Genomic DNA, 17,439 nt, shown 5'->3' with positions numbered 1-17,439 from the left:
TTATTACAAGTTTTTGGGACATTCCCCTTTGTGTGATTATGACTATGTGACAGCATTATTGAAATAATCTTCAATAATATTTCTGAGAAAATATTTTTATTGATGTCAGTACATTGTACAATGGTTTTCAATATGACAAAGTACTCAGATTGATCTTTCCTGTGAATGCAAAATGCATCTGTTATTTCTACCTTTATAAATTTCACATTACTGTAGAAAACGTTTTAGTTTCAAACAAAATATTCTTCAAATGATCTATCCACTTGAATTTAACTGTTCTGAAACTAATTTGCACTGTAAATTATTCTCAATATTGTCATCTTTGCAGATGATAGATTTTCTCACTAATTTAAACTTTTATTGCCAAAGAAAATGAAATGACTATCAATGAAACTTAATTGAAGCCAAGTTTAAAAGTTTGTTACTCATAAGACCCTTATTTTTATGGCAAATTTCTTTTATTACACAACTAATTGCATGTGTTCTCAAAATGAGTTCTGGATAATCTGCATAAATTGCCCTCATGCATTACTGAACACTCAAATACATCAGTAATTAATAAATTAAAAAAAAACAAATAAATCAGTAATACAGCAATAGCAAATGCACGCATCTGTTGACAAGTACCATTAAAATATTTAAGGGATTTGAGATGCAGGCAAAAAAAAAAAACACTGTACAACATACTCCATTTATACTTTGGTAATCATTTTAATGAAGCTTACTTTTAGAATACCCATAATTTTGTATATTAACAGATTTTTCATGAAAAAGTTCAGAATTTGTCTGAAATTTAACTAATAAAGATACCGCAACATTTCTGTGGTATGCCTTTGTACGATAGTAAAGAAAATCCTTCGAAAAAGTATTAGTTTTCAAACCAGTAAAATTATACTTTGCGTTTTCTTTGTAACTGAGAAATATGTTAAAAGTATTCACATCAAATGCTTTCATCATCGACTACACAACTAAAAGATGAATTGAAAACTGCAGTAGTAAATGATGTGGTAAAACAGGTCAAGTAATTACTAGTCTTCAACTTTTTCACGACTTTGTTTACTAAGCAAGGGCTATTACATTTCCCTAAAGAAATTCACCAACCATCCACTGCAAAATCAAAAATCCTACAGAAATGTTCCTACAGCTGAAGATGCCACACTCCAGGCCCCACTGGCTGTCAAAACCATAAAACATCCTTCATGAATATCTGACCTTCAAACTTTAAAATTATGATAAAAAATTGACACTAGAAAGGCCATGATAATTTAAATGATCCCAATTCACAGAAACAGTTACCAATGCCCTTGTAGCTGTTCATCTCAATTGAGATCAATAATCATTGAGATTGCAACATGCCACAAATTTAGCTGGCAGATTTCTAAACATGACTGCTGAGAAACTCTAACAAGGTGACCCTCCAGTGCTAAACTCATGAAAAGTATAGAAGTGCAGTGCACTAAGTAGTTTGTGAGGGTGATCCAGTGTTTTCATGTTTTGAAATGAACTCTGCTAATTCTGTGTGTAGTAGCAGTCTATTTTTGTGAAAATTTTGAGCAAATATCTTAACAGTAATCAGAATTACCTCTTAGATTCAAACCCAAGCCAAAGAATCTTGGTCTATAGTTCATCTGTATGGTAACACAAGAGCTTGGAGGTCAATCCCATCACAGATACCCACCTGCATTAACATCAGAACACTGATCCTCCTAATCTACACGCACATCATATTGGGTTCAGGTGTATTTGTTTAGTATCATGGGGATAATAAGATGGGAATAACTTTATATGGATGAAACGTATACATATTTAAACATCTCACAGACCTAATTTAACAAGACTGTGTTATCTTTGCTGAACATCTTTTGGGCAATACACATTCATCATCCCTTTGAAAATGCATGGAGCTCTGACACATGGTAAAATAGGAGGGCATGACATTAAATATGTATAAACTTTCACAATGTAAACAAGACTGTACAATTTTTATTGACTAATTATGTTGTAAGAATGTTTGTTTTATGGATTCCAAGTTGCATATAGACATGAAAAGACCAGTTTTTAATAGAATGAGTACATCACCAAAAGGAATGAGATCTCTTGTGACGCAGCTGTGAAATCATTCTCTGCTCTTCCAATGTAATGTTCTCCATTTGCACAACTTGATTATTTTTAGAAGGACTTCCCCATTATTTTACAATTATATTTAATCATTTACTACTTACATCTAGTCACATCCATTCCATTACACTATCTTCACCCTTCATCATGAGCCTTAAAAGCAAGAGGATTCTACAATTTTACTTAACCAACAATTTCTCCTTGTTGGAACATTGTTATAAATTACAATATTCCGCCAAATTTTTGTACAAATTTCGTGGTTATTTAATTAATTCTGACAATATTTTCTTGTGTGCGTTTTGTCAACAGCTTAAAAATGCATGGTTGCCTTGTCCATTTAACTTCTGAGTTCATGGATATTGTGGTTTAATGATCTGGTTAATTTAATCAATTGACTGCATCACAACCTGTATTTATTACAAAAATTACAGGAACACAAACACCAATGAACCCTGAGTGTTCAAATATTACACATGCAGTAAGCTTTGATTTATACCAATATAACAATCCACTGCCAATTGAACCAATTCCATATCTCCCTAAAGAAACAACGTATTCAGACAGTCAACCCAGAGTTGTGGAAATCTTAAGTCAAAATTAAAATTTTACTAATAATTATTTGTCCTCATGTACATTATTTACCTGGTGCACATAGATCAGGAAAAGGATACATAGTGGTAGGTGACACTTAAATTAATTTTCCAAATTCTTTGATCAAAGAATATGTTACTAGATTGAGAATGAAAGACTTGGTACACCAGAAGCTTAAAACCTATGAATAGAATTTAATAGAGCAGAAGGCAGGTAGGGAAGGATCAACCTTATTAATATTGATATTTTCAAGCATTCATTATATCTTTCCCAGTATTTATAGATTCTATAGTGCTAGAATCCATATTTTGTTTTGATGTTTCAGAAAAAGCAGATTCAAAGACTGCCTGCTGTTCCTCAAATGAGGTTCCTGCAGCTGCTGAATCACCATGTCTCTGTGGTTCCTGCTTTGCAATGCTTTCCTGTTCCACTTGCTTTCTGCCCCGCCTTTTACCTAAAATTCTGACATAATTAGCTGGCACTAACCCAGTTGTTTGGCCATCCAAACAGGCCAGCAACCACCCACGCACTTTTGGCTGTTGTTCTGAAAAGAAAAAAGCAGAAGAATTATGTTTGGCTCGGTATCAAATTCAGGTAAAACAACAACTTAGATTGGGTCATACAGTAACAAAGAACTTGATGGATGTGTTCTTCAAATGTCAAATAGAAAATAACTTTCAGCACTCTCAGCATTTTGACAGCTCTAAAGTACTGTATGAATATCCAGCTCCCCACCCAAAGTGAATGGTTGGTTTTTGGGAAGGAAGAAAACAATTTTAAAATTAGTCTGTAATTAGTCTTCAAACTTTTAAATTTAGCTTTCTTCCTCAGTTTTATAAAGAGATGAAGAAATTGAAAACATTAAACTACTAAACAGCATTTTACTTCTTAGGAAATAAATTAGGAATTTAGGATTAGGATTCTTCAAGTACTTTGAAACTTTATATTATGGCAACTTTTATTTTTCAGGTTCAGTTTATAAATTTTAATAGGTAACATCAAATTTTAATATACCAAAAATTATACATTTTACTTTGTTATGAAACTTTGGTTAAATGGTTAAATAACTCACCTTTAGGTGCAAGGTTGAGTAGATCACCTGAATGAAATGAGAGCTCTTCTTCTGTCCCAGCAGTGAAATCATACTCTGCTCTTGCAACAATATGATCATCATCTCCATTTGCCCAACTTGTTGATTCTTTATTGAAAATATAAAAAGGTTATTCATATCCAGATTGTGGTAATCACCATATGTTACCAATTTAAAGACAAAAATTCACGTGTGCACTATCATGAAGTTCATGTCACCAACTAGTAACTGCACTGTCACAAATACAGCAATCTGTTTTTAAGAATACTGTATCTTCCAGAGAGTTTATTTGGATTAGTGAATCCACTTAAAATCCCCTAAAAGTTCAGATATCAAACAAGAGAAAATCTGTAGATGCTGGAAATCCAAGCTCCCACCCCCCCCCCCCCCCCCCACCACACACACACACAGTGTTAGTGAACTGGAGCTACAGCTCGATGACTTTTGTCTGGTCAGGGAGAGTGAGGTGGTGATAGAGAGAAGTTACAGACAGGTGGTCACTCTGGGGCCACGGGGGACAGAGAAATGGGTCACAGTCAGGAGAAGAAAGGGAAAGAGTCAGGTACTAGAGAGTACCCCTGTGCCTGTACCCCTTGACAATAGGTACTCCTGTTTGAGTGCTGTTGGGGGGGGGGGGCAGCCCACCTGGGGAAGTGACAGTGGCGTGCCTCTGAAGGATAGGGAAAGGAAGAGGAGGGCAGTAGTGATAGGGGACTCTATAGTTGGGTTCAGACAGGTGATTCTGTGGATGCAGGAAAGAAACTCGGATGGTAGTTTGCCTCCCAGGTGCCAGGGTCCAGGATGCTTCTGATCACATCCAGATATCCTGCAGTGGGAGGGAGAACAGGCAGAGGTCATGGTACATATTGGTACCAATGACATAGGTAGGAAAAGGGAAGAAGTCCTGAAAGAAGCCTACAGGGAGTTAGGAAGGAAGTTGAAAAGCAGGACCTCAAAGGTAGTAATCTCAGGATTACTGTCTGTGCCACACAACAGTGAGAATAGGAATAGAATGAGGTGGAGGATAAATGCGTGGCTGAGGGATTGGAGCAGGGAGCAGGGATTCAGATTTCTGGATCATTGGGGCGGGTGTGACCTGTACAAAAAGCACGGGTTGCACTTGAATCCCAAGGGGACCAATATCCTGGTGGGCAGGTTTGATGGAGCTGTTGGGAAGGGTTTAAACTTGTTTGGCGGGGGGGGGGGGGGGGAATGGGAATCAGAATGTGAGTGCAGGGATTAAGGTAGAAGGACAAGGGCATGATGCTAAGAGTTCTGAGTTGATGAGGAAGGACAGGCAGGGGAGGAAACATAATTGTAGCCAGTTAAAGGGGTTGAAATGTATTAGGAACAAGGAGGATGAACTTAGAGCATGGATTAGTACATGGAACTATGATATTGTGGCCGTTACTGAAACTTGGCTGGAGGAAGGGCAGGATTGGATGATGCAGGTCCCAGAGTTCAGGTGTTTTAAAAGGAATAGGATGGGAGGTAGAAAAGGGGGGGGGGGGGGGGGGGAGTGGCATTGCTGGTCAGGGATAGTATCACAGCTATAGAAAGGGAGGACGCTGCGGAAGGAGTGTCCACTGAGTCACTCTGAGTGGAAGTCAGAAATAGGAAGGGATCAATCACTCTGCTGGGAGTAGTCTATAGGCCCCCAAATAGCCCTCGGGACACTGAGGAGCAGATAAGCAGGCAAATTTTAGAATGGTGCAGGAAATACAGGGTAGTAGTTATGGGTGATTTCAACTTCCCTCATATTGACTGGCACCTCCTGAGTGCAAGGAGAATAGATGGGGCTGAATTTTTCAGGTGTGTTCAAGAAAGATTCCTGACACAGTATGTGGACCGGCCGACGAGAGGAGAGGCCATACTGGATCTAGTTCTGGGTAATGAGCCTGGTCAGGTGACAGACCTCTTGGTGGGGCAGCATTTTGGTGAGAGTGACCACAACTCCCTTAGCTTCAGCATAGCTATGGAAAGGATAAAATCAGACAAAATGGTAAAGTGCTTAACTGGGGAAGGGCTAACTTTGAAGGGATGAGGCAGGAACTAGCAAGACTAATTTGGAAACAGATGTTCAAAGGGAAAGCACAGAAGTAATGTGGGAGAAGTTTAGGGACCACTTGAGCTGAGTTCAGGATAGGTTTGTCCCACTGAGGCAAAGAAAAAAATGGTAGGAAAAGGGAAACGTGGCTGATGAAACATGTCAGGCAATTTGTCATGAGGAAAAAGGAAGCATAAGAAGCAGGAAGTAGGATGGGCTTATGAGAAATATAGGGTAGCCAGGAAGGAGCTAAAGAAAGGACTTAGGAGAGCTCAAAGGGGGCATGAGAAGGCTTTGGCATGTAGGATTAAGGAGAACCCCAAGGCGTTCTATGCGTATGTGAAGAATAGGAGAATGATAAGAACGAAGGTGGGACCGCTAAAGGATAAAGAGGGCAACATGTGCCTGGAGGCAGAGGAGGTTGGGGAGGTCCTAAATGAATACTTTGCTTCAGTATTCACAAGTGAAAAGGATCTCGATCAGGATGAGGTCGAAGTAGAGCAGGCCTGTGTGCTGGACAATGTGGAGATTAAGGAAGTAGTAGTGCTGGATCTTCTTAAAAACATTAAGATTGATAAATCCCCAGGGCCGGATATGATACACCCCAGGTTGTTGTGAGAATTGAGAGAAGAGATCACAGGAGCATTAGCTATGATCTTTGAATCCTGTTTGGCTGCAGCAGAACTGCCGGAAGACTGGAGAATGGCAAAGTTCCCTTGTTTAAAAAAGGTATAGGGAAAAACCTGGGAACTATTGACCGGTGAGTCTTACGTCGGTTATCTGCAAACTACTGGAAAGGATTCTTAAGGATAGGATCTATGAGCATTTGGAGAAGTACAGTCTACTCATGGATAGTCACCATGGCTTTGTGAAGGGAAGATCATGCCTCACGAGCCTGATAGAGTTTTTTGAAAAGGTAACAAAAGAAACTGTTGAGGGTAGGGCAGTGGATGTGGTCTACGTGGACTTTAGCAAAACATTTGACAAGGTCCCTCATGAGAGGCTCATCCAGAAAGTCATGAGGCATGGGATAAGTGGAACCTTGGCTGTTTGGATAAAAAATTGGCTTAAAGGAAGAAAGCAGAGGGTAGCTGTGGAAGGAAAGTATTCTGCCTGGAGGTCGGTGACTAGTGGAGTGCCGCAGGGATCTGTCCTGGGACCCCTGCTATTTGTGATTTTTATAAATGACCTGGATGGGTGAGTAAGTTTGCGGATGACACAAAGATTGGAGGAGTTGTGGATGGAGCTGTAGGTGGTCAAAGGTTACAAGAGGATACAGACAGGCTGAAGAGTTGGGCAGAAAAATGGCAGATGGAGTTCAATCCAGACAAGTGTGAGGTGATGCATTTTGGAAGGACAAACCAGAAGACTGAATACAGGATTAATGGTCAGTTACTTAAGAGTGTGGATGAACAAAGGGACCTTGGGGTTCAAATCAATACATCCCTCAAGGTGGCTGCACAGGTTGATAGGGTAGTTAAGAAGACCTATGGGATGCTAGGCTTCATTAACAGGGGGATCGCGTTCAAGAATAGAGAGGTCATGTTGTAACTCTACAAATCCCTGGTGAGACCGCACTTATCGAGTATTGTGTTCAATTCTGGTCACCTCATTACAGGAAGGATGTGGAAGCTATGGAGAGGGTGCAGAGATTTACCAGGATGTTGCCTGGTTTGGAGAACAAGTCACATGAAGCAAGGTTAGCAGAGCTGGGACTTTTCTCTTTCAAGCGTAGAAAAATGAGAGGGGACTTGATCGAGGTCTCCAAGATTATGAGAGGCATAGATAGGGTGGATAATCAGTGCCTGTTTCCCAGGGCACCAATAGCGAACACCAGAGGGCATATGTACAAAATTAAGGGAGGGAAGTTTAGGGGAGACATTAGGGGTAAGTTTTTTTTTAATATATATACACAGAGGGTTGTGAGTGCCTGGAATGATTTGCCAGGGATGGTGGTGGAGGCTAAAACATTAGGGGTATTTAAGAGCCGCTTGGACAAGCACATGGATGAAAGAAAAATGGAGGGTTATGGGGTAGTGTGGGTTTAGTACTTTTTTTATGGATTATATGGGTCAGCACAACATGGAGGGCTGAAGGGCCTGTACTGTGCTGTAGTGTTCTGTGGTTCTATGGATTGTGCTGTGCACAGGATCTGGAACAGCTAGGGTTCCTGCCAGATTCCCAATGGAGACAAGCTGTCAGTAATGCATCCTTCACCGGATAATGCAATATTACCAATTATTACCAATTCCAATGGTGTTCTCATTCTGGGATTGCATCCAGAGTGCCAAACAAATTGTTAGGATGGAGCTGATAATTGCCCATATAGCTTAGAGCAGAATTTCTCATGAAACTTTTGATACATGATCAAGTTCTACCAATTATCTTTGTCCATCATAATTTCAGCTCATTTAATGGTCTACAGACAAAGTTGGAAACAAATGATATAGCAGGTTTTTAAGAAAGCTCCAGTTGTAAGGGAGAAAGATTGGAAACAATTCACAACTTCTATGTGGAATCATAGTAAATACTCTACTCTAGATGTAGTTAAAATATAACAGAACATATCAGAAAACTCTATATGAAAACAGCATAATTAAGTGCAAAGCTCTCGAAGACAGTATCCTGTTAATTTTTTTCAAAATAGATCAATGCAGTCATTTGGAGCACAGAGTTTGTTTGTGCAATGAATAGACTCCCCTCCGTACAGTGAGAAGCTGCTTGATGTGAATGGATTGCAATCTGTATTACGTGATTAGCCTCAGATCATGATTCAGACTCCTGACCAAGATACAAGATGGAATCGTGACCTGCTAACAAACACAACTTAAAATAAAACTAATGTGGCTCTGGTTTAGTTTTAAGGTTGTGACACATTTAAACAATAGCTACATATTTAGCTTAAAAAAAGGCTTTAAAAGAAACAGCTTTTGTGCTGTTGCCTACAAAAATGAGATTGTCAAAGGCTATTACTCTAATTAGCATTTGTTCCATACCTAATATTATGTTCCAGTTTTTGAAACTCTCACAATACCAAATCCATAAAGCAGTTTCAAAGGATGGGAAAAAAAAGTACAGTTTATTTCACAAAAACTTCTATGTAGTTATTTAACTTTTAAAATGTTGCATTTTATTATTAACACTGAATAGGGCCCTGGCCTATTTAACTAGCTGCCACCTCATTTCACCTGTTACAGCTTAATTATTCTGACCAAATTTACAAATGATGTGTTTTGACAATGTAACAGAGGAAAAATACTTTCTGCGATCTTTTCTGACACTTAGAGGCATACTTTTTGCTTATATTATTACTACACACTTCAAATATATTGGGTAAATACAATTCCTTCATAGTTTTAAGAACCTCCCTCAGCCTTTGATCCTACTGATCTTTATGATGTCCACCACTGAATCAATAGACCTAAATTTTAGGTAATATTAATGTTTCCCTTCTAACGAAAGAATCAAACTCCATCATCAAAGCAGACAGAAAAATAGGAAAATGCAGTTACTAATTTAAAAGTTACTGTATTTGATTGAAATATTTGAGATTACACAATTATCATTTTGCTTTAATGTACAGTCTCCATCTTGTGTACTTTGAATTCACCTCCGCCTCCTATCCAGAAAATAGCAAACTCAATGGGACTAAACTGGCTCCCTGCAAGCAGAATCTGTATTCAAACTTCCCCAATCGAATTTACAGCTAAATCACCAAGGGACCCTCTGGAAGACAGCAAATTGAAATGCATGGAACTTACAGCCAAAATGAAACTCCAATAATACAGCATCTGACAGTTGGAAAACCTATAAATTTGGATTCTGCTCATGTCCGGAATGAAAATGGTGGAGCTAGAGTGCAAGTGGTTCATATGGCCAGGACAGGGGTGGAGACTGGTTTGGGATCAGTGTTGAAAGTGTGGACACAGCCAGGGATGAGGTCCTGAGCGGTCAGTTTTCAACCACTCACTCACTGCATTCACTAGAGAAAGCTGAGAAATAACATGTTTGGGGAGGCATAACATCCAATAGCCCGGAAAATCTGTTAGTCCAGCACTAAAAGTCGCAGGGGTGTTGGATTAGTGGAATTTTACTGCACATGACAAATTTCTGTTGATTGAAATTCATTAGTTTCCAAACAGTATACTATAGTTTAGTTATGCAGAAAATGTTGATCATCTCAAAAAGCCTGAAATGGCCATCTCATAAACGAATGTTGGAAGTGCTCAGCAGGTGAAGCATTATCTACGGGAAGAGAAGCAGAGTCAGCAGACTTAAATTTTAGGCATTATTACCAACTCCGTACAAATAACTTGCGTAAATACAATTACTTTGAAGTTTAAAACCTCCATGAGATCTTCCCTCAGCCTTTGATTCTTCGACCGATCTTTATGAAGCCCATCAACATTTCAGGCCCACAACATACTTCCTCACAACATTAAGAGTGAGAAGACAAACAGGTTACATTGCCAAGAGGAGTACAGGTACAGACAACAGAATATCTGTGATATGCTCATAAATGAAGTTGGAGGTCTGAGCCTAACAGACCCTCTGTTCTCTGCACCTCACCATCCTCGTTTTCTTTAACTTTTGGTTGTTCTGTCAATTGGTTGTTGACTCAAAAGGTCAACTGTTTCACTCATACTAATGCTGCTTGACCTGCTGAGGATCCCAGTATCTGGCTGTTGCTCCATGTATAAAATAACTATTGCTGCACATCATTCTCAAAGACCTTACCAATGAATTACCTTTACATGTAAGCCTTTCAATTTAGGCCTTGTACCTATAATAAATAAAATAATTACAACATACTTATTTGTTGGAGACGTTCTCACCTGGTTCAAAAGTAGCAGAGCTTAATAATTTCCATATGAGATAAGGACCTCCGAGAACAACTGCAAAAAACATAAAAATGGGCCAAGATTTGCCTGACCCAGGTAACTTGTCTTCAGCTCCAGCTGGAAGCACAGAGCCAGCACTCTCTGCCCACAATTCCTCAACCTCGGAGTTGTTCCGTAGGCCAAGTAATCTTTGTAGCTTCCTGTACAAATACTTCAAAGTTCGGATCAATGCAAATGCTGACAGAACTTTAGTAAAGTGCACCCGGAGTCTGGAAAAGTGATTAGCAACATCCAAGACTGCTCTGAAACTGTTGTAAACTGCTGAAAAAGTAGCATCAAGCATCATACTAACAGAAGCAAATGCATGGACAATACTTTCAATAGACTGAAATGCTCCTCTGCTGCTTTCTTCTGCCTGGCGTACAAATCTACTGGGAGGTATATCATCTGTTCGAAACCTGTTATAGCCAAGTCCTCCATATCCATAATTATAAGGGGTATAGCCTCCATATAAAGAGCTTCCGTATGGTGTGTATGCTGGAGAGAAGGTGTTATAGGCAGATCTATAAGTGCTGAGATTGCCAATTCCAGTCTGTTGTGATACTCTTGGAGGAACAGGAGGTGGAATTCGTGTAACGACAGGCTGTCTTTGTCTCGCCGGCAAGCCAGATACCAAATCAGCAGATCTGAAATTCAGGAAATACAAAGTTTCAACAGTTTCAACAAAAGAAAACAAAGAATCAGAAAATAACTGCATTCAGGCAAATAGTGCTCGTCAAAAGTTTGCTTAAAGAGAGCCATGATTCATTTAAAAATCTAATCACCTTTTGTTTACAAATAAGATTAATTAATATCAATCACCTCAATTTACAAAATGACATTGTCTTTAGGAATAAATCTGAATGAGAAACATTACAAGGATACGATGATTTGTCCTTTGTAGAGACAGCATTTACAGGCAACAGGAGAATCTGGAGACAGCACATTTAGAGAGCAGGGAAGATCACCTTTTCACATTGTCTGCTATAAACAGATTGGATTTAATAACCTTCATTAAGTAGACTACAGGATATTTCATACTGGCTAAATTTAAACTGAACATCTGGAGAAGAAATATTTTGATAATACCTTTGAACCTATTCAAATCCAGTATTATCAATGATGATATAGATTGGATCAGACCTAATGTTGCTTGAGTGTATAATATTTATTATGAACTGTAATATACTAATAGTTATTAATATTTTGTGATGGGGAAATCTTATTTGCTTCCTGATACCGAAGTAAGAATTGATGCAGCAAAGGATGCACAAACGTGGCCAAAAACAAAAATGCTTAATTACTCTGGGACCTTTGTTGTTCTTTTTCCCCCAGTTAGGGAAATTAAATACCAAAGTGTGTAGGGTTAAGTTGATAGGCTAAGACTTAAAGGGGACCTGAGGGGCAATTTCTTCATGCAGAGGGTGCTGTCTGTATATACAATGAGCTGCCAGAGAAAGTAGTCAAGATAGATATAACAACAGCATTCACAGGATATTTGGATAAGTATTTCAATGGGGGTGGGGGGGGGGGGTTTAGAGAGATATGGCCTAATGGACTAGTTTGGAGAGCATTATGCATCAGCATAGAAAAGTTGGACTGAAGGGCCTTTTCTCATGCTGCATTCTCCAAGAAGTTGACCATCCTAATGACTGTCTTCTGTATTTTGTTTTAAGCACTTGGTTGGTTAGTAACTATAAACACTAAAATTAACTTTGTGCTTAGGAATTGAATATGATAGAATAACACCCACTAAGAATATGTCATTACAAATAAAACATGAGTTTTATTTATTCATGAGTTACTTCCCAAAAGGGTAGATGGATTTATAGTCTGAAGGAAAGGATTACAAGAAACTTAGATTGGACTGCTAGTTTTTTATTAAATATTATTGAGCCAGTTAATGCAACAACTTACATATCTGATGACAGGATAATTAAAATTAAAGGTAGAATTAGTAATACTGAAGTTTCAACACATTTTGGGTTCTGCTCTTTACGTGATAGCAACCTTTGTCTAAGCAAGTGCTGAGTTAGAGATGAGTTACAAAAGGTTCAAAAAATAAACTAGGTAATGATAGAAATCTAGAAAATTATAAGGCTAGCAGGAAGGAGCTTCAGAATGAAATTAGGAGGGGGCCATGAGAAGGCTTTGGCAAGCAAGAGCAAGGAAAACCCCAAAGCAATCTACAAGTATGAGAAGATGTGAGAGAATAGGACTGATCAAGTGTGACAGTGGAAAAGTGTGTATGGAACCGGAGGAGATAGCAGAGATAATTAATGAATACTTTGCTTTAGTACTCACTACAGAAAAGGATCTTGGCGATTGTAGGGCTGACTTTCAGCAGACTGAAAAGCTTGAGCATATAGACGTTAAGAAAGAGGATGTGCTGGAGCTTTTGAAAAGCATCAAGTTGGGTAAGTCACCAGGACCAGACAAGATGTACCCCCAGGCTACTGTGGAAGGCAAGAGAGGAGATTGCTGAGCCTTTGGTGATGATCTTTGCATCATCAGTGGGGACGGGAGAGGTTCCGGAGGATTAGAGGGTTGCAGATGTTGTTCCCTTATTCAAGAAAGGGAGTAGAGATAGCCCAGGAAATTATAGACCAGTGTGTCTAACTTCAGTGGTTGGTAAGTTAATGGAGAAGATCCTGACAGGCAGGATTTATGAACATTTGGAGAAACATTATATGATTAGGAATAGTCAGCATGGCTTTGTCAAAGTCAGGTCGTACCTTATGAGCCTGATTGAATTTTTTGAGGATGTGACTAAATACATTGATGAAAGAAGAGCAGTAGATGTAGTGTATATGGATTTCAGCGAGGCATTTGATAAGGTACCCCATGCAAGGCTTATTGAGAAAATAATGAGGCATGAGATCCAAGGGGACATTGCTTTGTGGATCCAGAATTGGCTTGCCAACAGAAGGCAAAGAATGGCTGTAGACGGGTTATATTCTGCATGGGGGTTGGTGACCAGTGGTGTGCCTTCATGATTTTTATAAATGACCTGGATGAGGAAGTGGAGGGATGAGTAAATAAGTTTACTGATGACACAAAAGTTGGAGGTGTTGTGGATAGTGTGGAGGGCTGTCAGAGGTTACAGCGGGACATTGATAGGATGCAAAACTGGGCTGACAAGTGGCAGATGGAGTTTAACCCTGGTAAGTGTGAGGTGGTTCATTATGGTAGGTCAAATATGATGGCAGAATATAGTATTAATGGTAAGACTCTTGGCAATATAGAGGACCAGAGGGATCTTGGGGCCTGAATCCATAGGACACTCAAAGCTGCTGCACAGGTCGACTCTGTGGTTGAGAAGGCATACAGTGCATTGGCCTTCATCAATCATGGGAGTTCAACAGCTGAGAGGTAACATTACACCTATATAGAACCCTGGTCAGAACCCACTTGGAGTACTGTCAGGAAGGACATGGAAAGGGTACAAAGGAGATTTACAAGGATGCTGCCTGGATTGGGGAGCATTCCTTATGAGAACAGGTTGAATGAACTTGGCCTTTTCTTGTTGGAGTGATGGAGGATGAGAGACAACCTGATAAAAGTGTACAAGATGATGAGAGGTATTAAATAGGCATCCGTTAGTCTTGTGAGACCATGGATTTGTGCCTTGGAAGGTTTCAAGGGCGCAGGCCTGGGCAGGGTTGTATGGGAGACTGGCAGTTGCCCAAGCTGCAAGTCTCCCCTCTCCACGCCACCGATATTGTCCAAGGGAAGGGCACTGGGACCCAAGCAACTTGGCACCGGTGTCGTCGCAGAGCAATGTGTTGTTAAGTGTTCAATGTGCTCAAGGACACAACACGCTGCCTCAGCTGGGGCTCGAACCAGTAACCTTCAGATCACTAGACTGATGCCTTATCCACCAGGCCACACACCAACGTGAGGCATTGATCATGTGGATAGTCAGAGGCTTTTTCCCAGGGCTGAAATGGCTAGCATGAGAAAGAATAGTTTTAAGGTGCTTGGAAGTAGGTACAGAGGAGATATCAGGGATAAGTCTTTTTATGCAGAGAGTGGTGAGTGCGTGGAATGGGCTGCCGGCGACGATGGTGGAGGTGGATACAATAGGGTCTTTTAAGAGACTCCTGGACTGGTACATGGAGTTTACAAAAATAGAGGGCTATGGGTAACCCTAGGTAATTTCTAAAATAGGTATATGTTCAGCATAGCATTGTGGGCTGAAGGACCTGTATTGTGCTGTAGGTTTTCTATGTTCGGAGAGTCTTGCCTTGGCACAATAAAGAATCTGAGCAAGATGCCATTGAGTATAAAGATGAAGTAAATGATACTCCAGAGGCTGAAGTATCAAAGAGATAAACACAAAGATGCTTGTTGATTTTTTAAAAATGTGTGAAAGTGGGCAGTCATATTTACCCAAAGTCTGAAGTGGACCAGCCATATCAATATTGTATTTTAAGATAATAACTAAACTAGTGTGTCTTTCTCATCTCCTCCAGCATCTACAAAACTCGTCAAAAGATTTTGCAAATCCCATACCATACCTGGATGAGTGAATGCACAACAATGCTCCAGTTAATCATGATCATTCATAATAATCTGTTCTCACTGGACTCTTACTCCTCCATCATTGGCATATTATACAAATGTGACCACAGTTGCAATCTAAAATATTGTAGCCACTCTCCAAAATTCAATAAACTCCTCATTCTTACAATCTTTGTTATTTAAAAAAATCTAAATCAGTGTTGCATAGCTTTCCGATGCCAAATATATATGCATGTTTAAATAACATAATAATTTTACAGCATTTATTCTCCCTTATGCAGTTTTCAAAAATATATTACACAATTCAGTGCATTTCTTAAATAAAAATCAATTCAAGATGCAAATGATTGCCATCAATATTTAATTAGTTCAACAGTTCTGTAGTTCAACAGAATCTTCTGCAGGTCAAAAATGACACTCCTATAAAAAGGATGAGCAAGCTCCGTCATGATTATCATTTGTTGAGGATCTCCACAAAGCAAAGAGACAGTCCCTAGAACTAGTTACTGAGCTTCCTACTGGAAAAGCACATATGGCAAAGATTGCATTTTGCTTCAGGCTGTTAGCTGTTTTTCCATTCAGAGAATGCACTTTCATTCAGAGGATCCCACTGTACATGCCATTACAAGCAAAACAAAACTGGTTTTACACAGAACAGTAGTGTAACATCAGTATTTTGAATAATTCTGAAAATACTGTATCACGAGCAACTGTTACCAGCTATTGATCAATAGCTCACTGAAAGTTGGAAAAGGCCATTATACAATTTTGAAGGGTTGTTTTGATTTTCAAAATGATAGTATAGTGCTTTCCCACAAATATCCAGTTCTCTCATTTATAGCAGAAAGCCACGGAAGGCACAGAACCTCGCAACTTGCTTGTTCAAATATATTGGCCAAACTTCCAATTCCATCCGAGTAACTGAAAGGTATTTAATGCTCAACTGTGTCCTAATCTGAAACGTCTTATTCACGTATCTGCCTGATTCGCCGGTAGATTGATTTTAAAATTGTTTCCGCTTTAAAATCTTTCCTATTGCCCAGCCCGTCCAAATAGGAGTTAGGCCGTTCGATTATCCGTAATTTTAACAGTTCTTCCGCGGGCTGTTACGCTTCCAAATACATGGCCCTGACCTTTTGAATTATTTTAACAGATCTACATGGCCTGTTTTGCCTTTTCAAAGCATCCCGTAATATTTACCCCGCTGACAAAGATTTTGGACTCCTGGTCTCATATCTGTGTGGGTGAAGGTCGTCAGTCCACTTCCCTCCACAGCGGGATGTTACCCGGCCCGCTGAGTTCGTCTAGTTTATTTTTTGACGCATGTGGAGCCTTTGGAATTGTGTAGTACATTTAAGCGTGTGGTATCAGTAAGTTTTTGCCTACCAACATGGAGCCTGCGACTGCACCAAGCACCGATGCCAAGCACGACTAACCCAGTCACGCAGCGAAGCGCACTTACTGGAAGGACGGGACACTGATATTTCCCGGGATCCGTCTTTCCCAGGGTTTTGGTGGTGGCTGTGATCCCATTATCTTTGCTCTAAAAACATTCGGTCGATACGACCTCTCCGCACTTCTAGCTTCAATAACTCTCCCGTACAGCCAATGGAACCCTGAAACACGAGCCAATGGAACCCTGAAACACGAGCCAATGGAAAGCAAAGACACATCCGAACGGAGAGCAGCCTCGAATGACACAGCCGAGCGTGAGCATTGTCCAATAGAAGATCGAGACGCATCGGCGCTGGTCGGCCGGGCGCCCAATAGGACTTGGCGATACATGGAAACCTGGATCCAGTGACTCACTGAGAACATCACTTCCGGGTACTGGGTTACTCCGATCTTCAAGGTAGGAAGTAGCTGAGGTAACGTGAGTTTTAGTGATGTCTTTCTTTAAATGAAAATTTATTTGTCTCGTGGATAATTATTTATTCATTTCAACGTGTGTTGCTTTGCTACCTAATATAAAAATATGCAAATAACGGTGTGATACCCACACGTGAAGAACTTCAATAAATTCTGAGCGTAGACCGTTATTAATAAGTGCCTGAGTGGTTAACCAGCTGCGATAGTATTTATGCCTGAAAGATGATACTATTGAAGATGATAAGACGATACCTAAACTCACAATCTATTCCACATTGTAGCCTGCCTCAATGACTAGTAGCATTACAGCCACTGTGATG

The 17,439-nt window shown here is 39.8% G+C and overlaps 2 protein-coding genes across 5 annotated transcripts in view; one reads left to right on the top strand and one right to left on the bottom strand.

Moving 5' to 3' along the window:
• Positions 1-97: 97 nt before the first annotated feature.
• pex13 (peroxisomal biogenesis factor 13) lies at positions 98-17,050 on the bottom strand. The gene is made up of 4 exons (XM_059986006.1): positions 16,713-17,050; positions 10,682-11,373; positions 3,782-3,907; positions 98-3,253 (listed from the first exon to the last, which is right to left on the bottom strand). Exons 1-4 carry the CDS (start codon positions 17,033-17,035, stop codon positions 2,958-2,960), a joined length of 1,437 nt encoding a protein of 478 aa, XP_059841989.1. The 5' UTR covers positions 17,036-17,050; the 3' UTR covers positions 98-2,957.
• Positions 16,976-17,439, top strand: part of pus10 (pseudouridine synthase 10) — a 54,442-nt gene continuing 53,978 nt past the window's right edge. For 2 of the 4 annotated variants that reach the window (XM_059986005.1, XM_059986003.1), the window contains exon 1: positions 16,976-17,102. The gene's annotated coding sequence lies outside the window, so the exon portion shown is untranslated. Of the gene's footprint in view, positions 17,119-17,439 lie in introns of all 4 variants that reach the window. The other 2 variants (XR_009515123.1, XM_059986004.1) reach the window with 2 other exon arrangements.

This window comes from Hypanus sabinus, chromosome 12 (assembly GCF_030144855.1).
Source record: "Hypanus sabinus isolate sHypSab1 chromosome 12, sHypSab1.hap1, whole genome shotgun sequence".
Classification (NCBI taxonomy): Eukaryota; Metazoa; Chordata; class Chondrichthyes; order Myliobatiformes; family Dasyatidae; genus Hypanus; species Hypanus sabinus.
The sequence above is the reverse complement of the archived record's forward strand: the minus strand, read 5'-3'. Positions and strand labels throughout refer to the sequence as shown.